The sequence below is a fragment of the Bidens hawaiensis genome, unplaced genomic scaffold (genome assembly GCF_021521415.1).
Source record: "Bidens hawaiensis isolate Kalapana, Puna unplaced genomic scaffold, B.hawaiensis_p1.1 tig00000458_1, whole genome shotgun sequence".
Lineage (NCBI taxonomy): Eukaryota > Viridiplantae > Streptophyta > Magnoliopsida > Asterales > Asteraceae > Bidens > Bidens hawaiensis.
In genome coordinates, this window is record NW_027491030.1 from 4271532 (window position 1) to 4286845 (window position 15314).

At 37.5% G+C, this 15314-nt stretch overlaps 2 protein-coding genes, 1 long non-coding RNA gene and 1 pseudogene across 6 annotated transcripts; all 4 read left to right on the top strand.

Moving 5' to 3' along the window:
• Positions 1-4664: 4664 nt before the first annotated feature.
• Positions 4665-6942, top strand: LOC143625888 (EPD1-interacting receptor-like cytoplasmic serine/threonine-protein kinase). The gene is made up of 4 exons (XM_077096109.1): positions 4665-4793; positions 5645-5800; positions 5912-6035; positions 6629-6942. The coding sequence occupies exons 1-4, from the start codon at positions 4665-4667 to the stop codon at positions 6940-6942; spliced, it is 723 nt and encodes a 240-aa protein (XP_076952224.1).
• A 727-nt stretch (positions 6943-7669) lies between these two features.
• Positions 7670-11443, top strand: LOC143628714 (putative receptor-like protein kinase At5g39000). 4 transcript variants are annotated; one of them, XR_013152812.1, is made up of 5 exons: positions 7670-9046; positions 9922-10250; positions 10827-10963; positions 11075-11205; positions 11319-11443. XR_013152812.1 is itself a non-coding variant. In XM_077098221.1 (3 exons), the coding sequence occupies exons 1-3, from the start codon at positions 8344-8346 to the stop codon at positions 10896-10898; spliced, it is 1104 nt and encodes a 367-aa protein (XP_076954336.1). In that variant the 5' UTR covers positions 7670-8343; the 3' UTR covers positions 10899-11421. The 4 variants fall into 4 exon arrangements, 1 of the variants encoding a protein (XP_076954336.1); XR_013152809.1 differs by having other exon boundaries at positions 10827-11205; XR_013152810.1 differs by having other exon boundaries at positions 11075-11421.
• On the top strand, positions 11077-11902 carry LOC143625898 (putative serine/threonine-protein kinase PIX13 pseudogene; annotated as a pseudogene).
• A 1624-nt stretch (positions 11903-13526) lies between these two features.
• Positions 13527-14067, top strand: LOC143627191 (uncharacterized). Its single transcript, XR_013152551.1, has 2 exons — positions 13527-13655; positions 13747-14067. It is a non-coding gene; the product is annotated as an uncharacterized LOC143627191 (long non-coding RNA).
• The last annotated feature ends 1247 nt before the right edge of the window (positions 14068-15314 follow it).

Here is a 15314-nt window from a genome sequence, read left to right on the forward strand (position 1 = left end):
CTTTTCTAGAGAGCTCATTTCATCCTTCATAGCATTCTCCCACTGGCGAGAATCCTTCATCTTGACTGCTTCAGAGTAGCTTTCGGGTTCACCGTTTTCTGTCAAAAGAATATAGTTAACTGAAGGATTGGAATGACCGGGACTATACCTTTCTGGCTGTTTAGTAACTCGGGTGGATCTCCTGACCCAATTTTCAGTCTGGTCAGGCTGTTGTGGGATCTCCTCGTCTTCAGACTCTGAACTCCCACTGTCAGAAGTTTCTTCTGACTCATTATTTCCACCAGCTTCAAACTCAGGAACTGTGTCGACTTCAGTTTCTGTAGCGGGTTCCTGAACCGGTTCGGGGATCGGTTCAGATCTCTGGTTTTCAATTTTGAATTCAACCTGTTGCTTCTGAACCCTAGAGTTTGGATTTATCACATCTTTGTACAACTCAGCCTCATTAAATGTAGCATGTTTGCTGCGGACTACTTTTCTGCTTTTCGAGTCCCAAAGCTTGTAGCCCATCTTGTCTGACCCGTAACCAATGAAAACATACTTCTTGGCTTTTGAATCTATCTTGTCAGCATTCGGATCTAGGTCATATGCACTGCACCCAAAAACCTTTAAGTGCTCATAATTAACCGCTTTCCCCTTCCATTCTTCTTGAGGTGTTTTGTAACCCAACGGAACTGATAGACCTCGGTTGATAAGATAGGCAGCAGTTTTAACAGCGTCTGCCCAGAACATTTTAGGGAGCCCTGCATTTATCCTCATACTTCTGGCTCTTTCATTTAACGTTCTATTCATCCTTTCTGCGACTCCATTTTGCTGAGGAGTACCTGGAACTGTATTTATCATCCGAATGCCATGCTCAGCACAAAAGCTAGTGAACTCTGAGCTAATGTACTCCCCTCCATTGTCTGACTTCAAGCACTTTACCTTCAGATCAGATTCAAGTTCAACAGCAGTTTTCCATTTCTTAAAAACATCAAATACTTCAAATTTATTTTTAAGAAAGTAAACCCATACCTTGCGTGTGGCGTCGTCTATGAAAGTCACATAGAATCTCGAGCCTCCCAAGGATTCAACACGTGTTGGTCCGAAAACATCTGAATGGATAAGCTCTAATTTCTGAGCTTTAGGTGCTTTCCCTGTCTTCACAAAAGATACCCTCTTCTTTTTTCCAAAAACATATGGTTCACAGAATTCAGATTCAACCCTTTTAAGATCTGGAAGCTTTCCTCTGGCGACAAGCATCTTCATGCCCTTCTCACTCATGTGGCCGAGTCGTTGATGCCACAACTTTGATAGACTCGGTCCACTCGTTACTGCATTAGCACTACCTGCAGAAACCTCAACCATATACAAAGTACCCCGTTTCTTTCCCTTGGCAATTACCATGCTACCCTTGACGACCTTCCATTGTCCTCCCCCGAATGTTACATCATAACCCTGGTCGTCTAATTGCCCAATGGAAATTAACATTTTTTTCAATTTTGGAATTACCCTGACATCTTTCAATGTCCAAATTGTTCCAAAACTTGTTTTCAAGTCAATATCTCCCAACCCAGTAATTTCCAAGATTTGGTTATTAGCAAGACTTACAGTACCAAAATTGCCCCGTCTGAAATTCTTCATCTTTCTCGAGCTTGAGATAGCATGAAACGACGCACCTGAGTCCATAATCCAGGACTCGACTATATCCTCAATACAGCAGATCAATGCATCATCAGAATCTGATGCTGTTGAGGAGGCAACATTCACTTCTTTCTTGTCTCTGGGTGGTTCTGTACATTGACTTCTGAAATGACCATTCTCATTACAGTTCCAACACTTTATGTCGTTTCTTGTTTTTGAACTCCCCTTTCTGTCTCTTGATTTTGATCTTCCCCTGTTACTTACCCTCTTATTTTTCTTTCTACCTCTTCCCTCAGTACTTAGCAAAGTACTGGATGATTCACCTGCATTCTTTCTCCTGATATCCTCTCCTAGGATCAAGTCACGAATACCCTCGAACGTGAGTTTGGTGGTTCCGGCTGAACCACTAACGGCAGTGACTGTTCCTGACCAACTTTCAGGTAACGAGGACAATAATAGCAAAGCTTGCACTTCATCATCAAATTTAATATCAACAGATAATAACCGGGATATGATAGAATTGAACTCATTTATATGAGAGGTAACAGACGCACCTTCCCGCATACGCGTATTCACCAATTGTCTAATTAAGAATACCTTATTAGACGCGGAAGGTTTCTCGTACATGTTTGACAACGCGGTCATCAAACCCTTAGCAGTGGTCTCATTCACTATATTGAAAGCAACGTTCTTAGCCAACGTGCATCTGATGACTGCTAGGGCTTTCCTGTCTAGATCGGCCCATTCTTCATCCTTCATATTCTCGGGTTTTTGACCTCTCAAACATGGAAGCAAATCTTTCTGGCATAACAAGTCCTCGACTTGCTTCTACCACCATCCAAAATCCTGCCCATCAAACTTCTCGATTCTGATCTTACCGTCCTCAGTCATTATCTTTACCGAGTTTCTAACGGAAGCAACCTGCAATACTGATCAGAACTGTTTGACCTCTTCTGGTCAAAAGACAGATTGTACTGTAGCGCGCACTGTTCACACGCCGGAAACACTGTAGCGGCGGCGGTACTGTAGCGGCGGCTAGGGTTTCTGATTAGGGTTTGGTGGCGACTGGCGGCTGGGGTTTATAGTGTGATCCTTGCTCTGATACCAGTTGTTAGGAACAAAAGGCACACACGAACAAGAAATCAAAGCGATAAAGAACACGAGAATTTTACGTGGTTCGGTTGCGGTGTACAACCTACGTCCACGGGGTAATTAGGTTTGTATTATTTTGGTGATATGTAATAACAAGTACAAGAGACTATTTATAGACCGCATATTAGGGCTACTCCCTTGCTAAACAAGCTAGAACCCAATTGGGCCCAATAGGGTTAGGGCCGGCTAAAAAAAATAACCTCCCTAACTCCTTTAATATGCAGTTGTCTAAATGTGGGTCCGGGGATACCACATCGCCCAACACCACTGACAAAAGTTTCTGGATCCGCCACTGCGTTCACGGGTCGCTAGTTAGCGTTATATCGAATTCATCTGTAGTGAGATGCTTGTTTAAGATGTTCTAGAGGCCATACTTCCTTTTGGTGTTCTAAACTGTGCATAATTCTCTTACAAAAACTAGTGGGCGCGGTAACGGAATTTTAGTGATGTATTCTATTTGGCTTGTCTAGAGTCTAGGAGGAATGGAATATGTATGCTTGTATAGAGACTCCTTATTACCTACGAAACTTATATAACTTTAAATTGCATATTGCCATATAATAATCTTCACAATATTTGCCTATATATAGCATATTGCTCGTGGTGTTTTTATTACATAATCGATGAAAGTGTTAATCCTTATTGTTCACATATGAAGCGTGTTGGTAAGAATGTGAAGAAACACTAAGTTAATCCTTGGTAGGCTTAACCTAATATCTCGATCGATGATGGATTAACACTAATCTAACCCCTGGTGGGCTTAGCCTAGTATCTCTGTTGAGTCGATACTAACCATTGTTATAAGTTTTGGCAGCCGTTACTTGCAAAACCGAACACCGTGAGCTCGTTACCAGAAGGGGAATGGGGGGGGGGGGTCTTCTTGTAACCATCCTCACGCGTTAGAATAAGTATGGTAATTTGTGAGTAATTCTTAGAGAGCATGAGAGAATGTGGATCCTTTTACCGTTGGTATTCTTCTCCTATTTATAGCCAAATGGAGGGAGAATGATGGGCCAACTGTCCCACTCAATGGAACCTTCCATTCTCATGGTTATGACAATAGTGGTTCCTGATTGGACGGAGGAGTTCTCTGTTGTGGGCGTGTACAACCATGGCCTTCTGTGATTGGTCCATTGTGAAATCGTGGGCATTATAGGGATCTCGGCCTATGATTGGTCTTTCCTTTCCCTATCCTGCGTTGTCTTCCCTTTTGTCACAACTTGTTTTCCGCTTAGCTCCTTGAGTTGTTAAGTGTTCTTCCGCGGGGAGTGTATATCTTCCTGCACGGAAGGCATTGGGGTGGTTGATATTATTTTTTCCGCAGAAGGACTTCCGTGTGCGGATGATTTATCCGATAAGTTGAAGGTGAATGGATTGAGCCAAAGAAAAAAGAGAGATAATTCTTAGTGAATTGTTAGAGATAATAGGGATAGCTTGAGGCATTTTAGGAGTTAGTATTTGAGTTAAGTAAAGATTACCTGTTTAGCAAGGTTAGGAATAGTATAATAGGGTTTGTAAATAGTATCTTTTGTTTTTTGTGTGGTTTTCGGTTAATAATAATAAAAGAGTCGACCTAGAGTTGGGACAAGAACCGGTTGACAATGGCTGTTTGTTCTTTTTTGCTCGAAGTTTCCAACAATCATGCATGTTTGAACAAGCATTAGTTTTTGTGGTGGTCGAAAACTTACATGTGCATGTATATAATCTTTTTTGTGTTTATGTAAGGCTCTATTTTGTACATTACTCTTTTGTATTACTTAGAATCATTCACGATGTAAGGGACCTACAATTTATCTGTTTCAGCCCATGGTGTTTCGAAGTTATCAAGTAACAGCAACGACGACATAACTGCTAGTAATACTGTTCTTACGGACGATAGTATATTTCCAACGATGAAACAAGTTCGTGCTCATATCCAAAGTCCGGACCCAAGTCTGAAAAAATTCAGATTTGATGATTTAGAAGAAGCTACAAAAAAGTTTAGTCCAGATTTGTTATTGGGCGAGGGAGGTTTTGGGAAGGTGTGGTCGAGCAGAACACGTTATCCCCTTCAAAACAAGGTGTAGGAATTGCTATTGCGGTTAAAGGCTCAATCAAGAAGGCCTTCGAGGGCATGATGAATGGCTGGTAAGTATCACCAAATACTCATCAATTTACATTCTACTTTGGAGGCCATAAATTTGGTTTTGATCTTTGATGGAAAAACATAATATTCAAATACTCTACTTCTAGTGGGTACCTTAAGCACCATCTTGTAACCAATTTACTTGCGGGCTTCACTAACATGTATACTGTTCGAGTAAACGTACCTTAATACCGAACATCCTATTTGACGGAAATCGAAGTTGTTTTCAGCCACATAAATGCTCGAACTACAAACTAATATGTTTATGTTATTTTGGTTTAAGCCCAATGTAATTCAGTGTTAATGTTTTTATCACCTTGTTGGCTAATTTTCGAGTTATAGCTAAAATCTACTGTCATGCAAGTATTCATGAAACTTCATGGAAAAACTAAAAAGAAATATTCTAAATAGTAATACTGTATGATTATCTCGTTGCTGGATTTTATTTTGTGAACGCATCTTAGGAGCCTCTTTCGTAGATAGAACGATTTTAATCCTTTTGCTAATGTAGCTTTAAATTATGCGAGTTCAGGCAGAGGTGAACTTCCTAGGAAATCTGGCCCATCCTAATATAATTAGACTCTTGGAATACTGCAAAAAAGATGAACGTGAGCGCTTGCTTGTTTACGAGAACATGCCCAACAAAAGTTTTAATCACTTTTTATTCACAGGTAAACTATATTAGGATCTTTCTAAACCATTATTCATTATATTATTTCTAATTGTTACATTATTCTAATTGATTAGTTAGTTAAGATTACTAGTTATGCACATGCACCAGATATTCTTTCATGGGGAACACGACTTTTGATAATGATAGGAATTGCCCGTGGACTGAAATATTTGCACTCGGCAAATATCATACATCGTGCATTAAGCTCCTTTAATATACTTCTGGATAACGTATGTACTCTTAAGACATTTAAGATTGATTGTGATGACCAGATCACTACAATATTTTGCTTTTCATGCCATCTATCAAAGTTAACCACTTATTTTGCTCTCTTATTCCAGAATTTTGAAGCAAAACTAGGGGGTTTTGGGTTGGTGAAATATGGCCCCGACACCGGGGAAACACATGTTACTACAAGAGTCATGGGAACTCATGGTTATGCAGCTCCAGAGTATATCACGACTGGTGTGTTAGTAATTTGTATTTTAAGTCATTGAAGCAAACATTTTTTTTGAGGGAACTGCGGTTTTCGTCCCTGTGGTATGTCCAAATCTGCGGTTTTAGTCCTATAGTTTCGAATTTGTGATTTTCGTCCATGTGGTTTCATTTCACTAGCAATTGAACCCGAATTCACTAATCTCGTTAAGTCTGGTCGTTAAACCCATCAGCCCTTCATGCGAGGGACAATTTTGTCTTTTTTTCTCAAATACACCCCAGTCCTTCATGTGAGGAGGCCTGTGAATTAGGACTGACATTTATTTGGGGAGAAAAGGGACAAAACTGACCCTCACGTGAGGGGCACGCTAATAGGTTTAACGATCAAACTTAACGAGGTTAGTGAATTCGGGTTTAATTGCAAGTGAAATGAAACCACATGGACGAAAATGGCAAATTTGAAACTATTGGACTAAAAACGCAGATTTAGACAAACCATATGGACGAAAACCGCAGTTTACTCTTTTTATTTTAATGCTTATCACGTGTCTAAAATTTGAAACCTATGTTTATGAACTTTGAACATCATAATCTTGTGATTCTAAACACCCTTCAATTTACAGGGCATTTGACTACCAAGGCTGACATCTATGGGTTTGGAGTGGTGTTGTTGGAAAGTATAACAGGCCAAAAGGCAATGGATGGAAATCGGCCAATAAAAATGAAGAATTTATTGGAATGGGCAATTCCGATCCTATCAAAGAACAAAAATCTAAAGAAAGTAATGGATCCACGTCTAGAATACAACTACTCCCGACAAGGTGCTTTAAAATGCACTGCATTGGTATTAAGATACGTCGCAATAAATCCCAAGGATAGGCCTTCAAGTGAAGAAGTTTTGAAGAATTTGGAACAAATATATGCTCTTCATAGCTAGAAACATTAAGACATTGGGGAGTGATTAGTGTTGTAAAATATTTCTACATACAAGTACGTTTTTTAATTTAAAAAAAACTAGTTTATTTAGAACTTGTCAATAAAAATAATAATTTCATTATTTCAACCATTTTGCAAATTGAATTTTAATAATTCAACTGACTCGTGGTTAATAATAAAATATAGACATCATTGATTCTGCTAACTTTCACTTGTCGCTATTCATGATCCAATTCTTAAGGGAAAAGTCATCATCCCCCTTAGAGTTTAAAACACATTGCCACGATTAACTGTAGCCATGTTCTCTGCGTGGGTGATGTGTTTGGTGGATCCTCTGGTTCAATTCGCCGGAGAAGGGGAAGGTAGGTCTATGTGAAGGTTCATATTCGGTGAGGACCAAAATGGTGTGAGAGAGAGAGAGAGAGAGAGAGAGAGAGAGAGAGAGAAAAGTTGTGTAAGATTTTGCAGAAGTAAAATCAGAGAGAGGAAGAAACAAATACACATGCAACTTTATTACTCGACTACATCAAAACCGTCGGCTCACATACAAAAACCATCGTCCCAACGAGTTTGAGGGACCAAAATGGGAAGTCTTTGATTGATGGGGTTACTTTAGAAACTTCTCTCTTCTTTTGTGTCAATTTAAGAATTTTAAACTAAAATTGTATGACACGTGACAGTGATGTTTTAACCAAACAAATGATCAAACAAACACATAAACTTTTTGGGGAATAAGAAATTAAATGACCAAATCATTAAAAGGCATCACTTCGTAAAAGTCAAATATTATATAGAATAAAAGGTGGAAGGTATCTACGTTGTTGACTCCGTCCTGTCTACTTTTGCTTCGTTGCTCTCCTTCAATTCTGCGCTGGCAACACCAGCCGTCCGGTTCCACAGCCGCCGTTCAACCACCGACACAAACACTAGTTACCACCAGTGTAGAGCTCCATAACCGCCAATCCCGATCCGATTTAACCAAGTTGACCATAAATCTATAATCCTATCCTCATAATTGTTGGTCAACCATTTCAATTTCAACTTATATTCATCAATAATCATGTCCTTTGCTCCCAGCGTTGGCAAGGACTTTGAACCGTCCACCTCCTCCGAGTCTAAACCTTGTCGTCTCTTTGAATTTCCCAAAATTCTGATTGCAACAGACAACTTTGACGAATCATTAGTAATTGGGAAATGAGGTTTTGGAAAATTTTACAAAGGTTACATCTATGGAGCAAGTCTTGTCGTTGTTGCGATTAAACGTTTGGATCCAGAATCAAGTCAAGGGGTAGAAGAATTTTGGTCGGAAGTTGAAATACTTTCCACATTGCGCCACAATAATATTGTGTCCTTGATTGGTTATTGTAATCATGAGAATGAGAAGATCCTAGTTTACGAGTATATGCCCAATGGAACACTTGATGATCATCTCCATAAACTTCGTACACCTCTTTCTTGGGATCGGCGACTCAAGATCTGCATACATGCGGGTTGTGGGTTACGCTTCCTGCACAACGAAACCGGAATTGACTCTGGTATTATACATCGAGATGTTAAGAGTTCAAATATTTTATTACATGAAAACTGGGCGGCAAAAATTTCAGATTTTGGGTTGTCAAAAACATGCCCAACGAATCAACCATCTACTTACGTCAAAACACGTGTGAAAGGCAGTTTTGGGTATTTTGACCCCAGGTATTACCATACTGGAATGTTGACAAGAAAGTCTGACGTTTATGCTTTTGGGGTGGTGTTGTTGGAAGTGTTGTGCAGGAAGCGTGCAGTGGATAAAACTCTTGATGAGGACCAATGGAGTTTAGTGGGATGGGTTCAAGATTCAATCAAAGAAGGGAAATTAAAGCATATAACTGATTCAAAGATAAGGGGTGAAATATCCTCTAAATCTTTGAAGGAATTTGTTAAACTTGTTGATAGATGTTTGCAAGAAAATCCAAAACAACGACCTACCATGGTTGAGGTTGTCGCCGGTCTTGAGAATGCACTGAACTTACAAAAGAGATTTATAATGCAACATGCAGGCAGTAGGACAATTTTTGGTAAAATGGTTGGTATGCTTCCATTTGTTTCCAACGGAGAATACTATGGTATTTCTTAAATATCTTTGACATTAACTTATACTTAGGTGTGTCGTTTGCAAATATCAGTTGTCTATCAGTGAAAAGACTTTTGATGTTTATGTTTATTAGGATGTGACGGTTTGCATATTTACCCAAATATAGGATACTCATTTACATTCATTACAACACTTACCTAAATTAATATGGCAATCATCTGCAGTGAGATGCTTGCTTATGACATTCCAGAGGCATGCTTTCTTCTAGTTTTCTAATCTATGTATTATTCTTTTACAAAAACTAGTGGGTGTGGTAACGGAATTTTAGTGATGCATTCTGTTTGGTTTGCCTAAAGTGTAGGAGGATGTATGTTAGTATAGAGACTCCGCATTACCAACAAAAAATATATAACTTTCAATTGCATAGTGCAGTATAATGATCTTCACAAATCACAATATTTACCTATAGCATATTGCTCGTTGTGTTTTCTTTACATATCAAGGAAGGTGTTAATTCTTATTGTTCACATATGATGCGTGTTAGTAATAATGGAACCGAGAGGTGGAGGTGAATGGGTTGAACTAAAGGAAAAAAAAAGATAATTATTAGTGAATTATAGAGATAATAGAGATAGGTTGTGGTAATTTAGTGTTAAGTATTTGAGTTAAATAAATGCTCGTTTTGCAAGGTTAGGAATAGTATAAAAAGGGTTTTTAAATAGTAGCAATATGCTTTTTGTGTGGTTCTCGGTCAATAATAATAAAAGAGTCGGCCTAGAGTTGGGTCAAGAACCAGTTGTCAGTTAGTTTTCAACAATTATGCATATTTGAGAAAACATTACCTTTTGTGGCGGTCGAAAACTTAAACTTGCAAGTATATAATCTCTTTGTGCTCATGTGTTTCAGCCCTTGGTATTTCGAAGGTATCAAGTAACAACAGTAGAATTGCTAGTAATACTGTTCGTGCGGACAATAGTATGTTTCCAAAGATGAAAGAAGTTCGTGCTAAATTCCAAAGTCCAAGCTCAAGTCTGAAAGAATATACATTTGATGATTTAGAAAACGCTACAAAAAAGTTTAGTCCAGATTTGTTATTGGGCGAGGGAGATTTTGGGAAGGTGTTCTTAGGTTGGGTCGAGCAAAACACGTTAGCCCCTTCAAAACAAGGTGTTGAAATTGCTATTGCAGTTAAAAGGTTCCATCTAGAAGACTTTCAAGATCATGCTAAATGGCTAGTGAGTATCATCAAATGTTCATCAATTTGCATTCTAGTATGAAGGCCATAAATTTGATCCTTGACAGAAAAACATAATATTTTAATTACTCTAGTTCTAGTGAGTACCTAAAGCACCATCTTGTAACCAATCTACTTGCGGGTTCCACTAGTGTGTATATGGTTCAAGTAAAAGTACCTTAATACCGAACATCCTAGTTGAGTGACTTATACTAGGAAATCGAAGTGTGTTTTCAGCCACAAATATGCCCGAACTACAAACTAATATGTTTCTGTTATTTTGGTTTAAGCCCGATGTAATTTAGTGTCGGAGTAATGCATTTCCCCTTAAAATCAAAAATTTACAAGTTTAATCAACTTGTTGGCTAATTATCCATTTATAGCTAAAATCTACTATCATGCAAGTATTAATGTAATACAAAATGGAAAAACTAAAAAGAAATATCCTACATAGTAATACTGTATGATTATTTCGTTTTTGGATTTTTATTTTGTGAATGCATCTTAGGAGTCTTTTTCGTAGATAGAGCGATTTTTAATCCTTTTGTTAATGTAGCTTAAAATTATGTGCGTTCAGGCAGAGGTGAACTTCCTAGGACATCTGGCTCATCCTAATATTATGACTCTTGGGATACTGCGAAAAAGATGAACGTGAGCGCTTGCTTGTTTACGAGTACATGCCCAACAAAAGTTTGAATCACTTTTTATTTACAGGTAAACTATATTAGGATCTTTCTAAACCATTATTCATTAACTAATTTCTTAATTGTTAAATCATTCTAATTGATTAGTTAGGCAAGATTAAAAGTTTTGCGCATGCAACAGATATGGCTGAACGACTTTCATGGGGAATACGACTTTCAATAATGATAGGAATTGCCCGTGGACTGACATATTTGCACTCGGCAAATCTCATACTTCGTGCATTAAGCTCCTCTAATATACTTCTGGATGATGTATGTACTCTTAAGCCATTTAAGATTGATGTTGGTGATCATATCACTATCATATTTTGCTTTTTATACGATATATCAAAGTTAACTGGTTATTTTACTCTTTCTTATTCCAGAATTTTAAAGCAAAGCTAGGGGGTTTTTGTTTGGCGAGATATGGCCCTGACGCCAGGGAAACACATGTTACTACATGGGTTGCGGGAATTATAGGTTATATAGCCCCAGAGTGTTTTTCAACCGGTGCGTTAGTAATTTGTATTTTTAGATATAAAAGCAAACATGTTTATTCTAATGCTTATCACGTTTTGCCTTCAACTATTGGTTGAAGACAAAATGTTTGTAAACTTTGAACATCATAATCATGTGATTCTAAATACCCTTCAATGTTATAGGACGTGTGACTACCAAGGCTGACATCTATGGGTTCGGAGTGGTGTTGTTGGAAAGTATAACAGGCCAAAGGGCATATGATATCGGAAGGTTAGATGAGGAGGTGTTTCTGTTGGATTGGGCACTTCCGAGCCTATCAGATAGTAAAAAACTAAAGGAAATAATGGATCCACGTCTAGAAGACAACTACCCCATACAAGGTGCTTTAGAAGGCACCGCATTGGTATTAAGATGTGTTGCAGAGAATCCCAAGGATAGGCCTTCAAGTGAAGAAGTCTTGCAGAATTTGGAACAAATATATGCTCTTTAGTAGCTGGTAACCTTAGACAAATTATTAAGTGGGGAGTGATAATTGTTGTAAAATATTTCTGTACACAATCTCTTAGTAAAATATCACATGACGTGACAGGGTATGCATGTACTTTTTAATTAAAAGCTACTTCTGTTGGATTGGGCACTTCCGAGGTGATACTCCTTGCTTCCACTCAAATCAATTGTTCATTCTGAATGAGATTGTCTTAATAATGAAAAATAATGTTAGAATTGTTATCGGTCAAACGCACAGTTTAGGTTGACCTACAACCGAACCATTAACCTAAACTAAACCGAAAACAAACTAACCCATAACGATTATATTTTTTGTACCCTCTAAAACCGAAATTAACTGAAAGAAAAAAATTTCAGGATCGTAGCAGCGATGGGTTTTTTTTTTTGAGGGGGAGGGGCAATTTCCATTGATCTCTCGCCTATCTAACGGTTTTTTACAAGTATGATAAGTATCTCTCTTATTTAAAGATAATGTACTAGAATCATAAACAAATGTAAACTCATAAAATACAATCGTTCTATGAGAACCAAACCAAAAATTGTCAAATTAATCGAAAACCAATTAATTAATAAAATCGATAAACTCAATTAACCAATGATAATTCCTAAAATAACCTATTTGAAGAAATAGGTTCCTAAAATTACCAACCCTTTTGAAAAATTTCAAGGAAACCCCCTCTCAATCTCATCTTCACGATGAGATTCCGTGAGTGAGGGACTGCCATGTGGCTTCAAATCTTATCGTCACAATGAGATTGAGCTCAAATCTCATCGTCACGATGTGATTGGTGAACCACGTGCAGTGTCTAATTGGGTCATTTGAATCTCATCGTTGACTTCCAAATTTATGTGTGAAGATGAAGTTGGGATGGATTATTTGAGAATTTTTCAAAATAGAGGGTCATTTTAGGAAACCCGGCCTCTCTTCAAAAAAATCTCCCCTTGGTTTCGGCTAATAACCAAATAGAACTGAACCGTACATTACGAGGGCCTTTGGGATTCCTTTTTGGAGTCGCCTTTTATTTCTGGCAAAAGTTGAAAAATTCACAATGTTACGACTTTCGAAACTTTTGCAATTTTCACTACTAAAATTCTTGTTTTCCCACTTAACTTTTTACTACTAAACTCCTTATAACTTTTTCCAAAAGTAAAAAGTGCTGCTCCAAAATGAATCCCAAACCGCCCTTATAACAAGTGTGGCAAAAATCCCGACTAACCGTCAATTAATCCCCGATTAATCGATAATCCTTACTTCACTGATTAATTTGGGGCTAGTCGACCAATTAATTGATCAATGGTCAAGCCAGCCAAAATCGGCGGTTTCCAGCAAGATTCCGACCAAAATCAACGGTTTTCTGCGAGATTCCATAAAAAACCAACAATTTCCAATCAATTTCCAGCCAAAATGTGTTTATGTATGTATAAAACTGAAAATTACACATAAAAATGTGTGCATGTATATATAAAATTGAAAATTATACATTAAAGTCTGATCCGATTAATCTCAAAAAATCACTAGTCTCCACCCTACCATCCGAAAAACGATTAATGATTTTTACAACATCGCCAACAACAATATTGAAGTAAATAAGAAGTTCAACAATAATAGTGGCATCAGCAGCATCACACACTAGCCACCTCAACTCAAACCCAAAACAAACCCACAATCAGTATGTGGAAAGACAAAAGCCCCGGAGTAAAGATCCTTTGGGTGTGGACCATCGGCACCGCCGCCGGTAACTAATACTAATACTATTCTCTCCAGTATAATTATTATTATTATTCTCTAATCTCACACCTTTGTGTGTGTGTTTTTGATTGATTCAGTGCTTGTGGCAAATGTGGCCACAAGTAGAGTACGTGACATGAACAAGGTCATCAATGCATCTGAAGAATCATCTTTTTCAGCTGTTGATAATATTAATCCACCAACGGATAATATTATTACTGATAACTTTATAAATGATGGAAGCTTAGACCAAGAAAATTGAGAGATTTTGCGTTTTGGAAACCGATTGTTGGCTTATTTGTTGTTTTGGGATTTATTATAATTATGGTGTGTGATGATGGTTTTGAATGGTTATGGATATGTAATGCACGTTAGGTGTTTGATGAAATGTCTAAGAGACTTTCTATACTGAAATTCATTTCGGGGGTGTTTGGCCTAGCTTTTACAATTTTGCTTATGCTTATATTTTAAATTAGCTTATAGCTTATTTTTTATTATTTGATAAGCTATTTATAAGTGTTTGGATTAGCTTATATTCTACAAGTTAATTATGTGTCATAAGTTGTTAATCCACTATTCTTTAATTTGTTAGTAATAAGTTGCTTCAATAATTACTAATCCATCACCATTTGTGGGCAAATGAGTAACTTACACCCTTAAACAAATAGGTTTCTTCAACTAAGCTAAAAAACCATCGTCACATAAGCTTATTCAAATTAGCTTATATAAGCTCATAAGCATAAGCTTAAAAAGCTAAACCAAACAACAAGTTAAGCTTATTTTGTAAAAAATAGCTAAAAAAGCTATAAGCTTGGTTAAAAAAGTTAGGCCAAACACCCCCTTCATCATAAAAAAAAAGGCTTTTGTTTCTATTGACTGCTTGTAGTGTATGCATGTTAGGTGTTTGATGAAATGTTAGACCAAATGTAGTGGTCGTTGTCTAAGGGGCATTTTCCTTCTAAACGCCCGGGAACATCGCCTCCGGGGCCGTTTTGGCCTTCAAAATATCTCCCAGCGTATTGTATAAGACGGTTGATGGAGAGAGAGATGGGGACGTTTTGGTTGGTTTTCTCACTACATATCGTCTTAGAAAGAATAGATGCATGTAAGGTTGTAAATGAACACGAACAAGCCCTGATCATGTTCATTTGTTAAGAAAATAGCGTGTTCACTTGCACTTATCGAATGAGCTTACATGTTCGTGTTCATTTATTGAGGAAATGAATGTGTTTATTTAAAAATAAACAGAAACAAATAAAATCAACGGAGCCTAGATATTGAAATCAATGTATTCAACAATGTGAATAATAAGAAAGGAAATGAGAATTGAAAACAATATGAGAATATGATTTCTTTTTTTATGTTAGGGTAATAAGTTAAAGAAAATAAAATGTTTCTATAAGATAAAATAAATCTAAAAACTTTCATGAACAACATATACAAACCAACATGAACATTCATGAAAACATACCGAACGTTCAAGAACACAATTGAACAAAGGGGGGGCTTCGTTCATGTTCGTTTGTTTAACTAATCGAACGAAATTTCTTGTTCATGATTGTTCGTTTATTAAACAAACCTCCCGCCGAACGGTTCATGAACTATTTGTCAAACTTTTGGTTCGTTTATAGCCCTAGATGCACAGCAGCAATAAAATGATGATGGT